Source organism: Numida meleagris, chromosome 5, assembly GCF_002078875.1.
Source record: "Numida meleagris isolate 19003 breed g44 Domestic line chromosome 5, NumMel1.0, whole genome shotgun sequence".
NCBI lineage: Eukaryota > Metazoa > Chordata > Aves > Galliformes > Numididae > Numida > Numida meleagris.
Genome location: NC_034413.1, coordinates 62,713,718 through 62,735,949, shown reverse-complemented (window position 1 = coordinate 62,735,949; position 22,232 = coordinate 62,713,718). Strand labels below are relative to the sequence as shown.

The 22,232-nt window shown below is 39.6% G+C and overlaps 1 protein-coding gene across 5 annotated transcripts; it reads left to right on the top strand.

Annotated features, from left to right (window-relative positions):
- Nucleotides 1,070-22,213, top strand: CFAP221 (cilia and flagella associated protein 221). Of its 5 annotated transcripts, XM_021400856.1 has the most exons (25): nucleotides 1,078-1,338; nucleotides 2,489-2,549; nucleotides 4,005-4,169; nucleotides 4,622-4,722; nucleotides 5,786-5,872; nucleotides 5,971-6,066; nucleotides 6,556-6,656; nucleotides 8,301-8,404; nucleotides 8,935-9,094; nucleotides 9,633-9,756; nucleotides 9,843-9,954; nucleotides 10,173-10,281; nucleotides 10,826-10,913; nucleotides 11,981-12,070; nucleotides 13,437-13,532; nucleotides 14,389-14,479; nucleotides 15,247-15,374; nucleotides 15,798-15,878; nucleotides 16,904-17,011; nucleotides 17,192-17,320; nucleotides 18,594-18,752; nucleotides 19,142-19,236; nucleotides 19,744-19,833; nucleotides 20,025-20,144; nucleotides 21,763-22,213. In XM_021400856.1, exons 3-25 carry the CDS (start codon nucleotides 4,049-4,051, stop codon nucleotides 21,884-21,886), a joined length of 2,514 nt encoding a protein of 837 aa, XP_021256531.1. In that variant the 5' UTR covers nucleotides 1,078-1,338; nucleotides 2,489-2,549; nucleotides 4,005-4,048; the 3' UTR covers nucleotides 21,887-22,213. The 5 variants fall into 5 exon arrangements, with proteins under 5 accessions (XP_021256534.1, XP_021256531.1, XP_021256530.1 ...); XM_021400855.1 differs by lacking the exon at nucleotides 2,489-2,549 and having other exon boundaries at nucleotides 1,079-1,323; XM_021400854.1 differs by lacking the exon at nucleotides 2,489-2,549 and having other exon boundaries at nucleotides 1,079-1,338.

Below are 22,232 nucleotides of genomic sequence, written 5' to 3'. Positions count from 1 at the left end.
CACTGAGCAAGCCATCCCGTAAGCAGCACAATGGAGGAATAAGGGTTTCCTAAAGAGTGAACATGGGTAGGTGCCGGGTCATGCCTACTTGTGCTCCCTAAGGCAGCCAAATTTCAATGCTCCCTGTTTCTCCTACGCACTACCTCATCTCTCTTGGTGTCCCCAGGGCAGGAGCTGGGCAAGAAGCACCAAGCTATAGCTGTCCTGCTCAGCAGCTGCCCAGTGGGCATCGCAACAAAAAGTTGCCACATGCTCAGCATTTCCCTTGCAAAGGGCCAATATTTCAGCCTTCCTTCCCTCTGTCCACACTAAACCTGTGTGAGCTTTTGTATAAAAACTCTGCTTGCACACAGAGTTGGGTTGAAATTGGTCAAAGGGTTAAACAAGTTGTTAAAAGGGGGCCAGAGAGGCAGCCAAGCAATGTGGTGGTTACAGCAGTCTGCAGAAACCACATTGGCAGTGCTGTGTCATCTCAGTGGGAGCAAAGTCATTCTGCCTCTTCCCTTGGCTCAAGGAATATTTTATTATTCTGTCATTTTGTCACAGCCTGTCCTGAAAGCCACTGCTCGTGTGTTTGTGGCACCAAAGGAGCTTTGCTTCTGGAAGCACTTCTGGGTGGGGGGTATTTTCTGACACAGGCGATGGTTGCCCAGGGGTTTCAGGAAGCTGATGTTGGATTTAGACACTGACAGGCAAGTGAACACCCTAGCACTGTGTGACCCTTGCATTGTACTTATGTGCAGGCTGAGGGCTTGACAGGAGATGGATGCAAGATAAGACCTGGAAAACTGTCACCTGCGCAAACCTTTGCATCTGATATTCATAACAGAGATATGAAACTGAGGTGAGAATCACCTGTTTAAATCTCAGTTCCCAATCCTTATTTATCTCAAACATCCCAAGGAAGCCTGCAGATCTGCTGGCCAACAACCCTCTTTTCATCCACATTTTGCATTTATGTGCTACCTCTCTGGTAACCTTACAGAGCATTTTCCATACTTGTATTGTACTCAGCCCCTCCGTTGTGGAGGCGGATATGGATTCAGCTTTACACTCCATTAGGACCGTGCAAACAGACGCGCACACAAACCGCGTTTCCATGGGAAGAGAAATATGTCAGCACACTGTTTGTTCCACTATATTCCCACGGCCTTTTTCTTGGAAGACCCAAGGAAGCCCAGCGTGGTTGAGCTCTGCAACGGGCGGTTCCATTTTTGGTGCCAAACGGTGCAAAAAAAAAGGCTCCCCCCAGCCGGGCCTTAGTGGTGCAGCCCGCGTGGATACCCGTTGCCTGGCAACCGGCGCGGCCTGCGCGGCGCGGAAGTGAGTGCTAAGGAGGTGAGGGGGGGGCGGCTGGGTCAGCGTCAGGGTGGGTGTACTCTTGTGCACGGTCTCTCTTGTAGGTTTTCTGTTGCATGTGGAAAATGGGTGCTCGGAGTGGGAAATAATCTTGAGGCCAGGGTAGTGGCAGTGCATGTTGTTAAGCCTCTTTCTTATTTGTTGTTTAATGCTATGCAAGGTTGTAAACCAAAACAATGTTATGAGCTTGGAAAACCTCTCAACTTTTGTCTGGAAGACCTAAAGCAGACTAGAGAAACAGGCAAATGTCAGGCTTGAGCCCATAGAATGCACTGGGGGACCTTGTCAGCCTTCAGAAGTGCTGACCCAGGTGTGTGGGGCATTGCTTTGCCTCTGCCTTCCTTCCCTCACACCTGTGTTGACCTGTGTTAATTACATATTGGGGCCCTTTAGGGCCATTCAAGCCTGTATGAGAGTGACAAAGCAAAAAAAAAAAGAGTAATATTGCTCCTAGGTTTTGATTTTTGGTTTTAACAGTTCAACTTTGGCAGTGTTGGATCTTGAAGTGCTACTGTAGCATAGATAATACAACCTAGCACAGTTGTCCAAGCAGCTCATCAGCCATCGAGCCTCTGTTCCTGACAAGAAGTTCACAGAATCATTAAGGTTGGAAAAGACCTCTAAGATCGCCCGATCCACCCCCACCATGCCCACTGACCATGTCCCTCAGTGCCACATCTCCATGGTTCTTGAACACCTCCAGGGACGGTGACTCTACCACTCCCTGGAGAGCCTGTACCAGTGCCTCACCACTCTTTCTGAGAAGAAAGTTGCTGCATGACATAAGGAGGAATGCCTGTTGTGTGTAACACTGAGTGCATTCAGGTGTGCACTGATACTACTGCAGCATCGTCCTGAGCTGGCCACTCAGCTTCCTGTTCATGAAGAGTAAATACAAAATGAAACATCCCAAGAAGTGAAAAATCCAGAGTGGCTGTTTTTGAACTCAGAAGTATCTTCCCAGGGAGGTGGTGGAGTCACCACCCCTGGAGGTGTTCAGGAACCGTGGAGATGTGACTGAGGGACCTAGTTAGTGGGCATGGTGGGGATGGGTCAACAGTCGGACTTGACGATCTTAGAGGTCTTTTCCAAATTCTATGATTCTCTGATTCTCCTTCTCTCCCTGCAGCTGTTCATAGAAGAACCAATGACTGTGTGCTATATTTGGGAAGATAATTTCTTGAGGATGGGTAATGTCTGGTGTTCTTATTGTGCAATATTTGCTCTTTTCATTACATAAGTTTATGTTCTGATAACTGTGCTTACTTAAAACAAGATTTATAATATTCTTGGCCTTCTGGTTTTATAGTTATCATGACTAAACAAATAACCCAACTGATGCTATCTAAACAAGATTCAAATGCGAATTTTCTTATCCTTCATATTAATATTTAAAAATGAATCTGCAAGTCAATAACCCAAACACTCTGGAGAGATTAGAAGAACATCTCTGCACAAATCAGTGTGGATAGTAGGATCATTAGAAGGACCTTCTCTCTGTGTGCTGGGAGACAAGAAGGAAGAGAGAGATGTCCTACAGCCAGTGTCTCCTGTAAGCCCTAGAACAGATGAAATTCTAGTGCTTGCCATGGGAGCAAGGCTCCTGGAATCACCCTGTCCTGCACACATGTCCTTAGCATACATGGTATCTCTGGAGCAGACCCTTTGGGGTGTGCTTTGGGAAGCTGGGGTGAACTAAGTTCCCTTGAGTACAGCTTACCAGCTCAAAGGTCTCCTGCCCTGTTCAGGTGCCATGCTTGTACTGCTAACTCCACCTCTGAAGATTCACTTTCTGCAGGGCAGGCTATGGCGTGTAAAATGTTGTGGGAAGGTTTTAAGAAATTATGTGCAGAGGTGAGGTAGATAACTGAAGCGTTTGTCAAGTATTTGGAGCACTCTTACGCAAAATAGATTGTGTTAAACATAGAGTCGTTTCTGACTGCAAGTTTGACATGAACCAAGGTGGTGGGGTTTTGGAGTGTGTCATTGCTTCCACAGCTTGCCTTTTCCCTGGGTTAGCCATGCTCTATCCTGTAGTGGGATGGACTTTCTAGCTATAAGCTTTCTTTGGAAGTAATTGCTGCCTGAAACTATTATCATTATCCCTTCTACTAACTTGACTTCTGGAGTTTGGTGGACATGATCAGGCTTTGCGTACCTGGCAATAAGACCCTTTCATTGTGGCTGAGCATGGATTCTCCAGTGTTCAGTGGCCATGCAACATAAACAGTAACACAGTGACTGGCTTCCTGAGGAACAAGCCCTAGCCTCTGTACCACGGTTGATATAATGTGAACAATCTCAAAATGAATTGTGATACGAGTCTGTTTGATGATTTGACACTTAGCTCTCTGAAGTGATTGGAAATTCACTGTGTATTTATGTCCACCTTGGAAGACATTTAGCAATTAGCTGTCTGGTATTTATGCTTACCAGTTACAATCAGGATTGTGAGACAGTAAATCCATTGCTTATATAAGGGGAAGGATTTTAACAGGTCTTGGGATTTGTTGTATTCTGTTATCTACTTTGGAAGGAAAATAGAAAAAACCAAGAACTTCTAAGTGGTTTTAGGAGATTTTAGCCAACAGATGTTACCAGTGGGAAGACAGTTTTATCATTACGTTATTTCAATTTGACCCTAGGTGCTGATGAATTTTAGTACCATTCAGATTCGAGTTGTCCTAACATGGACGTGGTTGAATCAGCCTCCACAGAAATCTTCAAGAAAACACCCAGTGTCCTTCTGAACAGCCTGGTGGAAGAACCTGAAAAGAGACATGCTATCCCCAATCACCTGCTGGAATCAAGTAAGTTTGTGTTCTCTGACTGTTCCCCAACCCTGAAGTGATCCTAGGAGGTACTTCTAGGATGTGAGATTATTTTTGTCAACTCACGGCCAAGCTTCCATCCTATTTCTCCCTTTGAGCCCAAATCACAAGAGAGGGAGTCAGGAAAAAAAAATAACAGCTGTACATATCCTGGCTGACCCTAAAGTTTTGTAGTCGCTTATTGAAGCCGTGGAGAGACAGATGCCACAAGATAAACTGGTAAAAGGATCATGGGTCTGCTGCGATAGTAGGTGTCACCGTAACCCCCCATGTAAGGAGTCATGCCTGCTTACCAAGAGAAATAAGCTCTGTTTCCTTTTTCCCTCTATAACGCATTGAGTTCAACTTAAACATACTTGCTTAATGTGTCAGTCATAGTGCGTGTGTTATTTGGTTGCCTATTCCTCATGCTTTACTGTCTTTCTCTGTAGAGTTTTATTCAGAACGTAAGAGGAGCAATGTTATACAGGCAGAGCCTGCTGTATTACACTATGGAGGGTATAAAGTTGGAAAACATCACCAACAGACACTGGTAAGTGTCAGGGCAGGGATCCTCCTGGGGCTCGTAAAAGGATAACAGAAGCTGAGTAGACTGCTTGTGGTCATGAGACCATTTGCTCTATGAGCACTCTAAAAGGCCGCACTTAAAATCAACGGCTCTGTGGTAACAAAATAGACAAGTACCATGCTGTACACACCACTGTCCTTTAGGGTCTCTATTTTACTTTTCTTTTTCATGTGTCTCTCTGTTAGAGTGATATGTGACTTGCAAGCCATGGATAAAGGATTCACGCGTTAACTTCAGAAAGGACTGTTATCAGCGCGTTCTTGGACAGACCATTGCCGAGGCTATAACCATGTTCTTTGGTGCAAGGACATTGAAAACAACTCTAACCTTATTCCAGGAGCAATTTAATCTAAGAAACAAAAGTCAGGGCGTAGATTTTTTTTTTCTTTCCTGTGAATAGTTTGAGCATTTCCTCTTCATTTCTCTGCTTTCCCTTTGTCCATCTTCTTTATTAATGTATTAATTCTTTATTAATGTTTTGAGACTGAAGTTGTGTAATTGTGATGGGTTAGGTCCGCCAGGTATAATGAAAGTAAAGAAGATGTAGGAGATTAGGCAGACTGAACTGTCACATTCCAAAGGATTGCTACTTTGTGATCCAGAACAAAACCTTGGAATATTAAATAATTTGAGTTGTTTCAGACCTCCGAAGAAGAGCAGTCAATAGGTTGTTTCATTTCTTTGTTCCTTTTGCACATGAACAAAACAGCACCATAATTTGATTGAACAGTAGCATCTTCCATAGCAACTAATCTTGCTGACATCAGACATCATATAAAAATAAGATGAAGTTCTTTCTAAGAAATTGTGACTTGTTTCCACAGAATGAAAATACAGGATGCAAGGTTTAAACACATTTCTTTTTATAGTCAGAGCATACTCAGAATTATTTCTACTTAAGTTGAAATGATTACTTGTTTAATACAGCTTTTTGCCTGTGAATGGTTTCATGAAACATACAGCTGGCTTTCTCAGTTCATCTCTTATATTGTAACATTGTTTTGGTATTTTTTTTTTTGTCCTACAGAAGCTGGTAAATATTTCTGCCAATGTAATAAACCCTCACATTATACCACCCCAGACAAAGTATTTTCTGATCAAATACAACAAAACAGTAAGTGTCAGAAAGCCTTCACGTGGCTGTTTGCAGGCAGCACTGTTTCTGTTTGCAGCTCTTACATGTCTTCTGTCTTCTTTTGGATCATTTTCTAGCATCAACTTGTCCCTGGCTTGTCATATGTGGTTACTGTTGATTTTTGTCCTGATGAGTGGCGTTATTACTATGACTGCATCCGAATTCACTGTCAGGTGAGGTTTTATTATAAGAAAATATACCTAAAGTTCTAGTGGAATGAAGGGAATATTTGGACTAAATGATTATGATAAAGGTACAGTTAATCACCTAGGACTGCGTGGGTTTTATTCCCAGTGAGTCTGGATTTGAGTATCTGGGCTTAAGCATCTATTTGTTTTCTCTGTAAATATCCCAGAGCTGTGGATAGAATCTCTTCGTTATTCTGTAATTTTTTGCCCGTAAATCAGACTTTGTGCCACACTGATGCAATGTCTTAGCTGAGCAGCACTGGACGTGCTTTAGATAGTTACTGAAAGTATGATGAAACAGATGGATACTACAAGCAAGCAGAATATCAAGATCCTAAGCAGCCACAGTGATGATATTGAATGTACTCCATGCTCACTTACTGACCAGCTATTACAGAAACTTGTACTGTGCAAAACATATATTCATAACAATAAATAAATATTATCTTCCTTTTTTTTTTTTTTTTTTTACAGGGAGAAGATACGTTAGTTGTTCCTGTGCATGCTTACCCTGCTGTGAATGTGATGGAATTTCCGTCATTTATAAATATGTCTGATGTATCAATTGGTCAGAGGTGAGTTAAGGAGAGACATTAGTCCACTTTTTGTGGGACATGCACAAAACATGAAAAATCTCATTTTCCCTGATTGTACCTCTTAAGGTCTTGGAAGCTTTAAGGAAGTCAACTACCATCAGGACTGCAAAACAGTGCCATATATGGACTGTTTCAGGCACACATTCACAGGAAAGTGTGTACTGTACAAACTAAACATACACATAGTTGAAACAAGATATAGCTAGTCTGCAGTGGTGCTGATTCACTTCATTCATCATATGGTGAAGCAATAGGACTGCTGCCCATAATCTGTACACTCCCAAGTACTAAGTCTTGTTAGCACCAGTAAACCCTAAAAAGAACGGATCTTCCTTGTCAAGAAGAATAGTTTTGGAAATTAAAGTGTGAGCTAGTAATTTTAAGTATAATTTAGTGCTAGCGAATAGCTAACTTCAGTCCAAAGGTCATTAGATTTGCTTCTTCTATTTGAAAATACTTAACATAATCTTTTGATAGCATAGACTTCATCTTACTCTTTCTCTTCGATAGATGTGACTCTGACTGCTCTCATTAACAAAGAAGTAGTAATTGTTAACAGAAACTGGAAAGGGGAAAAGGAGAAAGGAGAACCTGTTGATCAGCGTCTAGTTCTGTAGTATTTAAAATTATGGTGATTTGTACTAATGTAAAGCTCTCTGAGGTGCTTGTTACTGTACAGAATCCCAGGGACTATGATCCACAGCCCACTGATATCAATGGAAAAAGTCCTTTTTACTTCCAGAAGTGTAGGATAAGTCCCACATTCTACCACCCAGCTTTCTTTTTAGGCACACAACATCCATTAGACAGCAGACAGAATGGTTGCCATGTTTTTAAGGTACTTTGGTTACTGTACAAGCTGCACTACACCTTAAAACAAATTGCTTTCCCAACCTACTGTTCTATCTTCACAAACAGGTTATATTAAGGCAGAGAAAAAAGACCTTGCTGTTATTGTTTATTTCCCTAGCCATTTCAAAATGCACTTTACAAAGGAACACTGTGTATAACATGCATTCTTTGCTAATCAGCAGGGTAGAATTTCAGTCAGACAGTTTACAAAAAACAGAAATAAGCCTGGGCAAATTGGACTTGGTTCCTAGGTTGATGGATGGCATTACATCAATGTTTTTGTGTTTCTGTTTGATCCTTGAAAACAAATACATACAAAAGCAAGGCAGCTTGATAAGGTATGTGGTAATACCCCTCACACAACCACTGTGAGACATAAAGGGCTTTTATGAAAATCAGGCCTTGGAATGATTATTTCTGGGGTGGTCCGGTCATTCTGATGTACTGGAGTATTCAACCCTCTTGAAGACTGCACGGAGTTCTTTTTTTTTCATCCTCTTCCACAAGCAGGGCTATGGGACGAGACTGATTTCTGGTTCCGTACTTATTGTGGCTCCAGTTTGGCTTGTTTGTACTAACTAGATATTGCAGTGTACAGGAACGTCAGGGTACACAAAAATAACTTCTGAAAAGTAAATGTTGTGGATTTTTCTGTAATCAGATTCTGCATGGGTAGAAGAAAGTAAGTCAAGATGCAAAATACCTACCAGGTATATCAAGATGTATATCAGCTGTAGTTTAACTTTTATTTCTTTGTTACTCTCTTTTCAGTAAGGAGTATGTTATCCCGTTGCAGTGCAGCTGCCCAATAGACTTTGAATTCCACATTGATTTTATTCAGCCTCACAGAGCGTTCACCGTCCAGCCAATATCTGGTAGCTAGCACTTATTTAAAATTTAAAGTTAATTGAAATTAACATAGTTACTCAAATAATCTTCTGAGATTATAAAGCTTCTTATCTATTTTTTTTCCCCAGTGTAGAGAGGACCTTAGGAGAACAGGATCTTGCCTGTAGTTATGGCAACTTTGATGTGAACTCTGAATATTTTAGGTTTTCTGAGTCTGGATGCATTTTCCCTCTTCAGAAGTAGTATTTGTACTCTATCAGGTGCGTGGTTCACAAAGGTGAACTACACTGCTGCTTAGGTTTGGGTCATTCATTTAGAATGTATGACTGTATGTTTTAAAAAGTTGCAATATATCAAGGGGAGGACAAGGGGTAATGGTTTTAAGCTAACTGGTAGTACTGGATAGGCACTTTGAGACCTGAAATATTTTCCAGGCCTACTGCCATCAACTTAAACACCAATATTGTTTTAAAAATGTAGTCCAGAATTCATTTGAGCATACTTAAGTGGGCTCATGTTAGATGAACTCTTACTGTTTTTCTTCTCTAATCCACAGGAATCATTCCAGGAAATGGGAAAGAGGAAGTAACTGTGAAATATTCCCCCCTTGAGTATGGAACAGCACAAATGAAAATGCAGTTACTGATTTCACAGTTCCACTCAAAACCCTATGTGTGTGTATTCACAGGAACGTCAACACCCCATCTGTGTCAAACGTATGTGTGGCTGATTGCTCTTTGCCCAGTTCTAAAATATACCAGTGTAACAGGATGTAATGCCATTTTCCTGTTACCATTTTAGGCATTTGTATCTGTGATGACTTAAAATGCGCTGATGTGATTAACAAGTTAATATTAACAAGTGTAAATACTTTTACCTGCTTTCTTACATCATTCGCTCAGGATGCACTTCCTTTGAATGAAGTGAAAATGTTGCAAAATAAAAATAACAAGATGTTAAGTATCCTTAAAGAAGTGTTGAACATCTTCAGCTTATTATGCCTGGCCTATGTTGTTCCTGTTGCTGAGGCCTTGCAGGATACAGTTTTTTGAGCAATAAAGTCTTTTTGAGCTCTACCTGATTTTTCTGTGAACTGTGAAATTAGCAAGATTAGAAAGTTTGATTCCACTTGTAATTTGGGAAAGTAATTTCCTGTGTCCTTGTATGTCTAGAAGGGATATAAATTCACGCAATAGGATTAGCTGCCATTTACAGAGTACTTAGAAGAGCAATGTTTTTCCTTCTGCTGCCTAGGAAAGAACAATTTGAGAAACAACAAAGGCATCGAGAGAAAAAAGCAGTGTCTGTTGGAAAATCACTGGTGTGGAGAAGAGACAAATTCAGCCTACCACGATCCAAGGCTATTCGAAAAGTAAAGGTGTGAAGAAATAATAAGTACAAGTACTTTCCTAGGCTGAAAATCTTTCTTGTTTCTGTTTCTTCCCATTAATTTATATCTCTTAGGAAATTGAATACCGGAACCTCAAATTCCCCACAGACTTGTCAAATCCGTATGCTGTAGCTACTGTTTTGAATCAGGAACCAGGCAAATTGAAGATTAAGAACTTGAAAGAAGGTAACATAGTTAAGCAGCATAAACTCAGTCTTATCAGTATTTGTAGGTTTCTGTTCAGAAACTATGCTTTAGAATTGCTGAGGTTATGTGATTGTTATTTCTGTAAGAAATTCACCTTAGCTGAAGTAGCCTTGTATTAATGAATTCGGTTATCACCGTGGGTGTTATTTCCCAATTAAAAATTCAATCTAGTATGTGACTTTCTGATATTCTTGTAGTCCTTTGCCAAGGCAATGAAGGAATAAAAACAAGACAGATGAAGGAAGCCATATTTGAACTAAAAGTCAAAGAACACGTTAAGGAAGAGGAAGCAAATAATCTGAAGTGGTAAGCGTTAATTAACAACGCTGAGATTTGCTTGACTAAGGCCTCTGTGAATGATGTATGTCATATCCACTGGTGCATAATACTGCCATTTCATGTCCTGATAGGCTTGTTTTATAGTTAAGAAATTGTTGTTTCACTTTCCTTTTTTTCCCTTCTCCCTAAGAGCAACATGAGTGTACCCAATGAGATCTTTAATTGTAGAACAGTTGCATTCAGAAACTTCTGAAAACCTTGTTCATCTAACCTCACTCATTCCATCCCGCTTTGTGCCCTTAAAGGTAAAGGGAGATTTTGTTGTTATTGCCAATAAATCAAGGCTAAAATATGTAAAGGAGTGAATAAAATTGCACATCAAAAGGTGTAAAGCAAAATTCATAGTCATGCATAAGCTTACCGGGGTTTCATTTGTGGTCAGAGCTGCTCTTATGCTGAATATTACAGACCCCTAGACACCTTAGGAATAGGAGAATCAGCCTATTAAACTTTAAATAAAACAAACCATACATTAAGTAAAACATTTTTCTTGCTCCTTCTGGAAATACAGGCAAGTTCATAAAGGCAAAGATCCAGTCTCTGTGGAATTTAAAAGAGAGGTTATTGAAAATCGACGGAGGGAAGAAGAGCAATATAAGGTTAGTCCTTGCTGTTTTTTCTATAAATTCAAAACTAAACTTATACTTTCAGGTTATGCAGTGCAGTGGTGAATTGTATTATTCTCTACATCTTCCATTTTTCTTAATAAATTGATACAAACCTGTGCTAGCTGGATTTCCTCATGCATTTATATCTTTATTGTTTCTTTGTATCAGTGTTACTGAGATGCTTTTTTCTTCGGGATGGACAGAGAGATGGAGAAATTACTAAGTTATTAATGGAAATGTAATTAGATATTTGCTCAACATGGTCAGTTTTCATCTAGCTACTTCACAGTGCAGCTTTGCAGCAATCCTGTCAGCACTGTGGCTGCATTTCTGAATGACTCACTATTAAAGGGGCTAAACCCAGTCAGTACTCTCATGCAGTGCCATGAGGAGATAATTCAGCATGTTCTTCTGCTATACATTCACCCTCACTTTCTTTTTATTTCTTTCAGTCACCTCAGACTGCAGGTTATCTTCTGTGGAGGTGACAGTAATAATAGGTAGTGACAGAAAATATTTGTCCACATATGGCACAGCCCTCAGGGACTGCTGGGGCTTGTCCCTCCTATCCTGCCTTCTAGACATACAGGTAGCTTCTGACATCCCACTGTGTTCCAAGGCACTGTTTATGGCATTAAAATAATTTATAGTTTGGGTCAAGATTTAATTTATACACTGAATTAATCATGAATAAATTCAAACATTATTTTTACATGGGGAAAAAACAAAGGAGGAAATAAGTGAGAGAAAGAAATCCACAGTCTAGAACATGAGCTTGTTGAATCATTGAATTAGACATGTAAGTGTCATGTTTAGGAACATTTACGTGTCTGTTGGTTGTAGTGTCTGTGGATATCTCTTAGACCTAAAAGAACATTATTTTACTTTGTTCAACTTACTACAAGGTTGTAATAATCACTCCCTGAAAGGGAGTGAAATCTGTGTTTTGTCAAGTACTTCCAGAGTGTTACATTGTGAGTTTCCACTAATTGTAACTGAGGAAAAAAATCACTGAATACTTTGCACTAATGAGACTGTTCTTCCTGGTGACAAATTAGATCCAAAGAGGAGATCCTATCATAGAAAAGGAGTTTCAAAGGAACAAAGTAGAGGTTTCTTCCAGACGTGTTTTCCGGCTTGTTGAGCAGGTTTGTTTCTATGCTTTTATCACTTGTTAAGCTAACAAACAGCCATAAGTATTTGCCACTGATTGCTTTTCCTCCTAATACGGCCATTTCTATATCAACATCCTGTTTCCCACTTTACTGCAGTAGAGCCAGCAGTGAGCTGCATGCACAACTCATCTTCTGACTCTGATCTTCTAATGTGAGAGACAAGTAGAAATCTACAGATGTAACCTGAAATCCATACTGCTCATTCCTGAAAGCTCTCACAGGAGTAGCATTCCCATGCTTTAACATAAGATTAAGCAAATCACAAGTTTTATGACCTTTACCTTGCAGGTTAGATTGACAAGAACTTTTCTGGTAACTAGGGGTTTTTCGTCATTCTCTGTGGTGTGTGGTAATTCGTAGGATTCATTTCCTGGGATAATCAGGAACTTTGTTTAATAAATAGTCTGCTATTGAAGGAACAATGGATGAATCGTTGCTGCTTGCTTCTTACAGAACATCACAGCTGTGGTAGCTGGTCTGTTCCTATTCTCTTAGGCCTGTTAAGAAGCATTGAAAATTGTCTGGCGAGTGTGGCATGGGGTTGTGTGCAGTTAGTTCTGAGCACCTACCTAATCTAAATTTTGGTTGAGTGGCTGTTCTCCTGTTGAGAGGGGTACTGTACCGTAGCATCGATGTCCCATCTGGTGCTACATTTTTCTGTTACATCAGTCTAAAACTGAAGAAATTAATGGATCAAGAAAGAGAATGACTTATGTTCAAAGAGTATTCAGACAATTTGAGGTGTTAAATGTAGACGTCACCTCTGTCTCAAATATGTCCAAAGCAAGAGGTTTTAGATGTTGGGAGGTTAACCTGGTGAATTGTCACTCTAGTTTTACCCTGATCTTTCACCTTCCTGTAGGTTTGTGTTACAAGCTATTATTGGAGACAAATGCTGAATGTGCTGGGCCTTCAGTCTGAGCCCTTACAGCTATTCCAACTTCACATTTGTACAAGGTGAAGTGTGTGCTCACTAGAGACCTGGTCCACTCTTGCTGCTGTCTGACTGCCCGTATACTGGACTCCACTCTTAGTATGTGGCTGTCCTTTTTGTGTGGATGCAGACCATGTTTACATTGCCTCTGCACTTCCCATATTGTATCTGCAGTATTTGATTACCTCCCTTTAAGACCTGCAGTGAAGAATTCTGCTTAAATGCCAGGAGGGTGATGTGGACCTGGAATTAAGTAATTTGATGGAACATTTTTACTTAACTTAATTTCAGTATTAGGAGATAACATAAGGATTCTGACCAAGGAATGGCTTAGGACGGAGGAAATCCATCCCTTGTCTAGTTTTAAAATGGTCCCTTTTCTTTTTTCATTTAAATACCATGCAGCGTCCAAATGTCCATCCCACATTTGACTTGCTCCGTAATGACCCTTGGGACAACAGAAAAAGGATGTTGAGGAAATTCCAACAAGCAGCATACAAGGTAATGTGAACAACTAGAATGCAGTGTGACAGCATGGTGCCTTGGAAACAGCACAAAAGAACATGCAAACTATGGCTAGCTGGGGATTTGACAGTTTGTTAGATATGTCTCTTCTTCACCAGGAAATAGGGATTGAGAGTGATTACCATCTTTAGCTGTTGGTTAACGATTTTTTTTTAAGGAAAAAAACAACAATCAATCAATACTAAGAAAATGTAGAAGAATTTAGATTTTTTTTTAAGTAAAAAATACTTTGGAAGAAAAAGAGAAGACTTCAAAATGCATATAGCTTACTATGCCCAGTTTTGGGACCCCAGTATAAGAAATACATCAATAAAATGGATTGTGTTCAGTGTTAGGCTGCTAAGATGGCTGGAGTCTGGGTAGTAGGGAGATGCTGAGAGAACTGGACTTACTCAGCCTAAAGAGGGGATGTGGTGGGAGTGGGCAGCACCTTCTGACCTCCTTTGAGGAGGTTATTGAAGATGGAGCCAGCCTCTTTACTGTGGTGTATGGTGGGAACACAGGAAACAATGGGCATAAATTCTAATAAAAGTGGTATAGGCTGTGTATAAGGAAAGCCTTTTTCACTAAGAGGAGGATCGTTGAAGTAAATGGCCCAGATAGTTTGTACAGTCCATTTCTTTTGTGTAATGTCACTGTGGAGTTAAGTTCCTTTCAATAGCTATTCTTCTCCATTTTATCCGTCCTGATCAGAAAACTATAGCAAAAATTCTGAAGCAGATGTCTGAGTGACCTTTGTAGAATACAGTTGTAATGTATGTATATTTCTATGACTGTAAATCTTAGAATGTTAAGCTTAACATTAAACTAAAATTTAAAACAATTCCTTCAGATTGTGATTCAGTCTCGTCTAAATCATTTACTGCTTCTGTTCCGTGGGGTAACAAGGGAAGACAGAGGTTTGGAGGAAGGCTCTGCATCTGGTAAGAAGCAGAAATTGATAGATAGATTGATAATAAATTATTGATAATTTGATAATTGGTCTGTTGTTTCACATATATGCTGGTATGTATGCGTGAATAGTCCCTACAAAGGAGTCTTCAAGCAAAAAACAGATGTGTGACACAGTGGAAATGGCTGTTGTAAAAAGACATATATTTTTACACATAAACATTATACACATTATTTACCATATTTAAAAAAATCTCTTTTTAAGAGCCTTGCAACTTACCCACTTAATAATAGAGCAGCCACAGTTGGTAATAGTGGAGACTGGAGAGAATTTGTTTCTTATTTCATATCACCTCACATATGCACAGTTTAACAACTGTTGAAACACCTTTCCGTATCAGGCCTTCTCCTGCCTCTGGGAGCAGGCACTCTTTAATTCCCAGTATGCAGGAGCTGCAGGTGTGCTTTGAGTAGAAGGTAAAATGGCAGCTAGTGTAATAGAGGCATTCTGACTTGTATCTGCCTTGTTGAGTGAAAATAGATGGAGCACCTTACTTGAATGCGTGGGTTGTAATGTCCTTGAAAAGAGTAAATTAGATCTGTTTATTTGTTGAAGGTTTTGTGCACACTATCTTATAGATGGATTTTAGGAAAGATTATCTTGCTTTTTGTATTAAAATGAATAAACATATCCTGTGTTAGGAAGATCTTAGATATGTTTTGTGTCTTGATTCTATTTCTGAAGGAATGTATTAAATTATATTACAAAATCTTAATATTTGCTTTCCATTCTTGACAGAAAATGGGAGTTTCGGCCAAACAGAGAAAAGCAAAGAAAACGAAGGCATTTCTTCCAGCAAATCTGAAGATCAAATATTACCTTCTCAATTCCCCTTAAGCAGTTCCCTCAAACTGTGCCGTGATTTGGTAGGTATACTAACCAAAATGGTGTCCACTACTCAAAATTTTGTTGATGACATTGGCCACAGGCCCAGTACTACTACTTTTATCCTTTACAATGTGACTAGTGTTGTGGAGTTCCAACAGGTTAGTTCAGGACTTCAGATTTATTAAGAGTACTGCTGAAAGCAGTTAAAATATTTGCATTCTCTCAATTTCATTCTGAAACTATATTTAATACATTAATGGCCAAAATTAGTTAAAATCTATGATTTTACCCAGGAAAATAAATTTAAATGTAACTGAAGTGTCCTAGGAAGGGCAGAAGAAATATTAAAATGTTTGCATAATTATTAATTATGTTTTCAGAGAGCCACGCTAACGAATTGCTGTCAGCGCAAAACAAAATGTCCACCATATTAAAGAGTTTTAAATATTGTATCCTTCCAGGAACCTGATGCTCTTGGCCCAGTTCCTGTCAAACGTGTAGATGTAAAAATCAAAAGCTTTCGTCCCTTTTACAGCTTGGAGGTGAGTAAGTACAGCTCCCTGTTTCTCTCTTTCACCAGTCCAGTTAGACGTGTTTTCAACCTGATTCAGTAGCTCCACTGTGCGGCTCATTAGAAACGTTGCCTTAATAAGGCTGTGCTATTAGAATGCTTTTACTAAAAACAAATCTCACCTATTTCCATAAGTAACAAACTTGCAGTCAGCACGTCTCCTCTCTCCAGGCAGAGATGAATCACCTCAGCTGAAATTATTGTATCTCAAGCAACAAGATGCATTTATGAATGAGGATGCTCCAAGCCATGCATGACACATAGACTTTCCTTTGATTTTAGAGAGCAAGAATACCATCCATTTTAAGTATCCTTCTTTTAGAAAGCAATTGAAACTTGTGTTCATTTGGGTACAGTTCTTTATACTTAGTTCCTGCATTCCTGCATAGGAAATGCAAACATCTCATTCTTGAAATATGTAGTACTTTTTTTTTTTTTTAACTTTTTTTAACGAGTACAGAAACAATTTTTTTCTCCTGAATTCTAAAGCCTTTGATCTTAAATTTTTGAATAACAAAAGTCCAAGTTCTGCACTCAAAGTGAAAATACTTCCTCATGTTCAAATCAATGAAGATTTTAGCTCAATTTCCTCTTCCTTTTTTTTTTTTTCCCCACAAGTTATAAAAAGTGTAGAAACTTTCTGTTAGTGTCCTTTCTCTTTGTTACACATTACTTCATCTATCACTGTTAGTTTTATTGCTTAACAGGGCTTTTCTCCACTCCATTAAGTTCAGTATTTTTGATCACAAAAATGCTTATCCCACAGTCTTTCATAGAAAAAGATGTTCCTTTGTGCACTCATTCAGCTTGCCCTGGTAAAGTATGGCTTCTCAAAATGTTGGTCATATTCTGCATAGCAGAATAGCAATCTGAATATCTTTTACCCCAGAGATGTAATGTGTCAGTGATAAAGCTGGAATGTTCCATTCCATCTATGAGTTCATCAAAAGTGATTATTGTCATCTCCTGCAGCACATCTTTCTCCTTTGTGCTTAGGTTCCTCAGCATTTCAGCATTATAAAGTTTCAGCCATTTTCTACACACCATACAGCTGCAAGTTACAAACCTCAAAGACTTTGCCAAGCTCTGAGACAGGAAGCCCAGGTAACAGATCATCTCAAATACAAACTTTCTTTGCTGAAGTCACTCCCACTTCTACATTTCTACAATTATTCGATTAATTTTGTTCCAACATTTTATAACAAAAGACTCCATACGCTCTGAAAACCTTTGATGTCTGTGCTTTTCATGGATGAGTTGGTTCAAGTAGTTGCTTCTCCTAAGGGGCAGCTTAACCTGGACTATCACAAGCCATCATCTGAAGAAGCAGCAGAAAGAGATATCAGCCTCTTAAAATTGGTTCCTCCCCGAGCTTTAGTCTGCCCTACGGAGACCAACCCTCTTCGCATTTTTGTAAGTAGAATTTGATTTTCCCAAGGTAGGAAAGGAGGTGAAAGGGTGTTTATTAGTGGTCAATTCTCTTACCCAGATTGGTATATAAAACTACCTGCCAGTGTGAGCAATGCCTCATGGTGCATGCTCTGGTGGGTAGGAACCACAGATCCTATCCCAGTGAGAGTGACACCGTTTCATTTTGAGATGGAATTTAGATCAGTTTAGGGGAGGGCTGGTAATGCAAAATTGCCAGTGAGGGCAGTGAACTGGTCCCACACTCCACAAATGCCCAGGATTCCCTGATACACCTTGGGGCCTCTCCCTTCTCCATTTGTTTCTTGATTTGCATGTTAGAAAAGAAGCCATGATCTTGGCACCTCAGTCCTTCTATAACCTCGTGCTCTTGCCCAAGTTAGTAGGACAGGTACAGCCTTCTCTTCAGCTAGGATACTCCACTTCTGCCTGATCCTTGAGTAGACTGAGAAAAGTGAAGGTAGGCAGTTTGCTCACATTGCATCCTGCTGCCTTAGTTTCCAGTACTTTTCATAGCATACCAAAGCCACATTTCCAATGATTGGGCACAGGGATTCAAAAAATCATAGCCAGATGTGTGGGAGGATTTTCTGTTACTTACTTTTCATGTAGATTGTACTACTTAGCACCAACTGCAGAAGCTATTTTCCACACAGTGCAGCACAGCCTGGAGGGTCCCTAGGTGACTCTGAGAAGGGAGAGAGCCTTCTCAGAGCCTTCTCAGTCTTTCAGTATTAGTTAGCTGAAATGGCCCAGAGCCCAGTGTGCTAGTCTGGTGATCTTGGCATAAAATATGTAGGATAGACTTGTTTCCACTGCATTTGGCCTCTGTGAATTTCTTATCCCTCTGTCACGTCAGTGTAAGAGCCAGGCCTGATCTCAGGCTACCCAGCATTGAACTGAATGCAGAAACAGATGCTAGTTAAGTGAAATAGATGGTAAAATGCTCACAAACTTCCGCTACAGCAAGGCCAGTTCCCTCCCTTGGATTCTGAGCTGTTCAGAGAACCAGCATTGGATTTGGGAGTAAATAAATTGTTGGATTTTGGACAGCAGAACGTGGATAAACCAGGCAGATTGTGCATCTGTGATGCAAGGAAGAGGCAGGAGATCAAGGGTCACACCAAACCAAAAAATCATGAGAACAAGTGTTGAGTTTAGGAAGATTATATTACTATAAGACCTGAATTTTCATCAGTTTAATCCTTTGTTGTGCTCAGAGTTTTTTTTTTTTAATAATCTTTTCTTCTTTTTTTAGAACCCCACTCCAGGATTATTTCCACTTTTACCTCCTTTAACTTATTGCGAAACAAATATTGAATATCATCTCTGTCCTCATCCAAAATATACCTTTACCAAGGAATGCCCCAAAGGATCCAGTATTCCAATCACACAAAAAAAATTTCTGCATCACAAGGTATGGCCTTTGTAGTTTGTTGTAAGAGTACTGGCCTTGGGTGTGTACTTGCTCCAAGGAATCCAAAAAGAAAATGAAGAGTCATCCTAGATAGAAAACACTTTCAAATAAAAATTATGTGTGCATCTAAATAATCAGTGTATGGATCAGAACAACTTGTTATTATTAGGCTTTAATTACCTCTAAGTATTTATCTGCTCTTTCTTTCTTTTTTGCTGTCTACTGTGTTTTCATGACCTTGCAGTGGAGAAAGTATCTTTTAAATATGGAGAAATGCAGCTCTCCAGATTCACTTCTTAACCAAGAAGTTAGATGCTCTGTCCTGCTAGCTTATCTCCCCACTGCATTATGTGTTAGAAGTCTGATTGCTGTAGCATTTGTAATTTCAGGAAGTGATTTCTGGAGTAATGGACTGGAGGCGATTCTTACCAGTGGTGTATTCCACCTTTCCTAACACTCCCATATCTACAAGTACAACATCTAGGTAAGAAAAACATTGAATAGACAGAGCCTCTCCCCTGCACCAGTTTCTACTGCTTGGAACTACATGCCTGGTGACCAGTCCCACAGGTAAAAGTGGGCCTATGGGGAGACTTACTTGCAATCCAGAATCAATTATGAGAAACCCTACTCACTCTCCTTGGTGAGTGGGTTAAGAATAATGCTTAGCCCTGGATTCAGTCTGGACTTCAGTAACATCTGCACTGAATGCATTTTGATTCAGTGCCAGAAGACTCTGGGAAGTACAAGCTGTGTTTGTCCTGCAGCAATATGAACAGTAAAACCTCTAACATGTGGGCACCTGCACCCAGTGGTAGCCAGCATCTCCCAGGCTCATACCACATTAGTTTCTGGTGTACTATTTTTTTTCCAGGATTTTTTTAAAAATACATCATCTTCTCTGTAACTACAGCTACTTCTGTGAAGTTTCACAGTATAACTATTGACTGCAGTTACTCTCTGCTCATCTTAAATACCATTTCCATCACAGGGATCCTTACAGTTTAGATATGCTTCCAAGAGATGTACCACCAGTGCTGTATAACTTGCCTGAGAGAGACAGAGAGAACATAATTGACCTGTAAGTTTCTCCTCTTTTGTGTTCAGTGTGATTTATTGTCTTAATTGCTTGTATGGATGTGTATAAACATCTTCTGAGAGATTATCAAAGGCAAAAGCACAAAGTCTGTCTGGAATAAAACATATTTTTGGTATTGTTGTCTAAAAAAAATAATTTTAAGTACTGATTATTCTTCATCGTTATGGTTTTAGTGGGACAGATGAAGCTGAATTTGAAGTGCTTCTTACTCCAGAGATGCTGAGAGCTGAATTTCCACAAATTGAGCAGCTGCTCTTAGAAGAAGGCAATGTGAAATCAGCAAAAGAAGACAGGTAAGTAGAATTTGAAATTAGAGAAGAGGAATGGGAAGGACTCTGAAGACAACTCGTTCAGAATTATGCAGAAAGTGATACTGAGATGCTGTAGGGGCTCCATCACTGAGTGGGTTGCAGATCTGGCACCTTGAGAAAGTTGGAAGTTGCCTGTATTACATTTCGCACTGCAAATATGATCTCTGGATTGGACTTAAGAAAACAGATATTAAAATGGCCTGGATGTCTCTAACTTCAGCTTTATCAAGAAACTAACCACTCACAGGGACAAATTCTGCCAGCTGCCTCCAGTGCTGGCAGGCTGATGTACTCAGTTTGTATTTCAGCACAGAAATCTTGAGAATGAGGAAAGCTGAGGAAAAGTGGATCTTTAAGGGAGTTGATCATTACCACAGTGGTTTTAGAACAGTGTACAAGGCTGCTCAGCACTTCTGTGGGACTTGAGTAGTAGGGAGTATAGGTGAAATAAATGATTTCAGAGGAACACAGGAGAAATTGCTGAGATAGAACCTGGTGTTTTCACAGATACCTTGTGTGTCTTTGTGGAACTGATGTTTCCATCCAACAGATGCAGTCTCTTTAAAGTGGCCGTGATGATGCTTAGATGCCTACCTAGTCAGGATGTACATCATTGCCTGAAAATGAGAGTTCTCACCAAGAGATTCCAAAGTCTAATTTTCTTTAATTTCAGAGGGAATGACTGACATTCAGATTTTCTGCAACTGTCAGCCATTAAACTTTAAAACAGTGCTGAATATGCGATCTCTGACAGAACACTGATTGCTGTATTGTGATTACTTTAGCATTGATTGAAAATAATTTGCTGTAAAAACATGTGTGTGTCTGACCCTGCTGCTTTTTACATTTTTTTGACACACTGCTTGTCAGAATATGGGGATTTGGTTAGCCTATATAACAAAAGAATCACCCTTTTTCTACACAGTCATAGTGTTGGATGGTACTTTTTCTGGGTAAGTAGTTTTATACATAAGGTTCATTCTTTTTGATGTTTTGTTCAAAACTGAAAATCCTTTTCTATATTAAACACCTCTAGGTATCTATATTTCAGGTATTCATTTCAGTCCATTTTGTCTGTCTGAATCATTAGAACAGTCTACTTTAGTTGAGGTTCTTGGGTATTTGTTGCATCTAATAGGACGTGCACCAAAATTATTAGCAAACTGCGAAGTCCAAGTCCTTTCTTCTGTCACTGGAAGGTTCTTCACTGTTACTGATGGGATGGTGTTTGCTAGAGGACACCTTACTGCTCCTGCAGAGTAGTTTCCATATTTTATCCTTAAGGCAAATAAGTTTTTCTTGTGAATTTTCTTGTTTTGGGCATTACAAATGCTTCTTCATAGAAAAAAAATGTAGAAACTCAACCTAGTATGTGTTTATTTATCAGATGGTTAATTTTCCTTACTGGCCAAATAAAGAGTGAATGCTTTTTTCATAGTTTCACTCCCTTTGCAGTTCTGCGTAAGTAATGGAAAACTGTCTGTGGTCAATATTAAAAAAAGAGAGAAATTATGTGTGTCTCTTCCTTTGTTTTTGACCACATTGCTGAGTAGCTTCCCTGGCTATTATAAATGCAAATAATCTTTTAAACTTCTTGCAGAGACCCACACAAACATCCAGATGGGCATTTTCAACCCCAAGACAATGGACTCAGAGCAAAAGTTCAAAAACATGTGGAGAAGATGAAGATGAAAGCACTAAATAAAGCCCTAATTCTCGAATAAGAATAGTTTTATGAAGTCTGTGGTTTTGTACTATTTATCTTGTTAATATGTGAGGCCTCCTACGTCGCAGTTGTATCTACTTGTGTTCGGTGAGGTCAGCAACTTCTTATGCAAAGGAAAGGACCACCAGCAATGTTACTTCTGTCAAGGATTCTGTGTGACCATTTCCCCAGACACAGCAATTGCTCCTATGACAATCCTCAGCCATGCACCTGCTTATTTTTTAATGGTGTGAAGGATCAGAAAACCACAGTATTACCTTGTAAATAGTTTGGTAATTAAGCTGTAGCTCATTGTTTTTAAATAAAATTTGAGAAGCCCTTGTGAGCAAATTCTTCAGATTTTT

Coding starts and splice junctions, on each gene's coding strand:
- CFAP221 (XM_021400856.1), top strand. CDS start 4,049: ATGGACGTGGTTGAATCAGCCTCCACAGAAATCTTCAAGAAAACACCC. Junction 10,282..10,825: donor GAAGCAAATAATCTGAAGTG/GTAAGCGTTAAT, acceptor CTGGAAATACAG/GCAAGTTCATAAAGGCAAAG. Junction 15,879..16,903: donor GTCCCTTTTACAGCTTGGAG/GTGAGTAAGTAC, acceptor CTTTGTGCTTAG/GTTCCTCAGCATTTCAGCAT.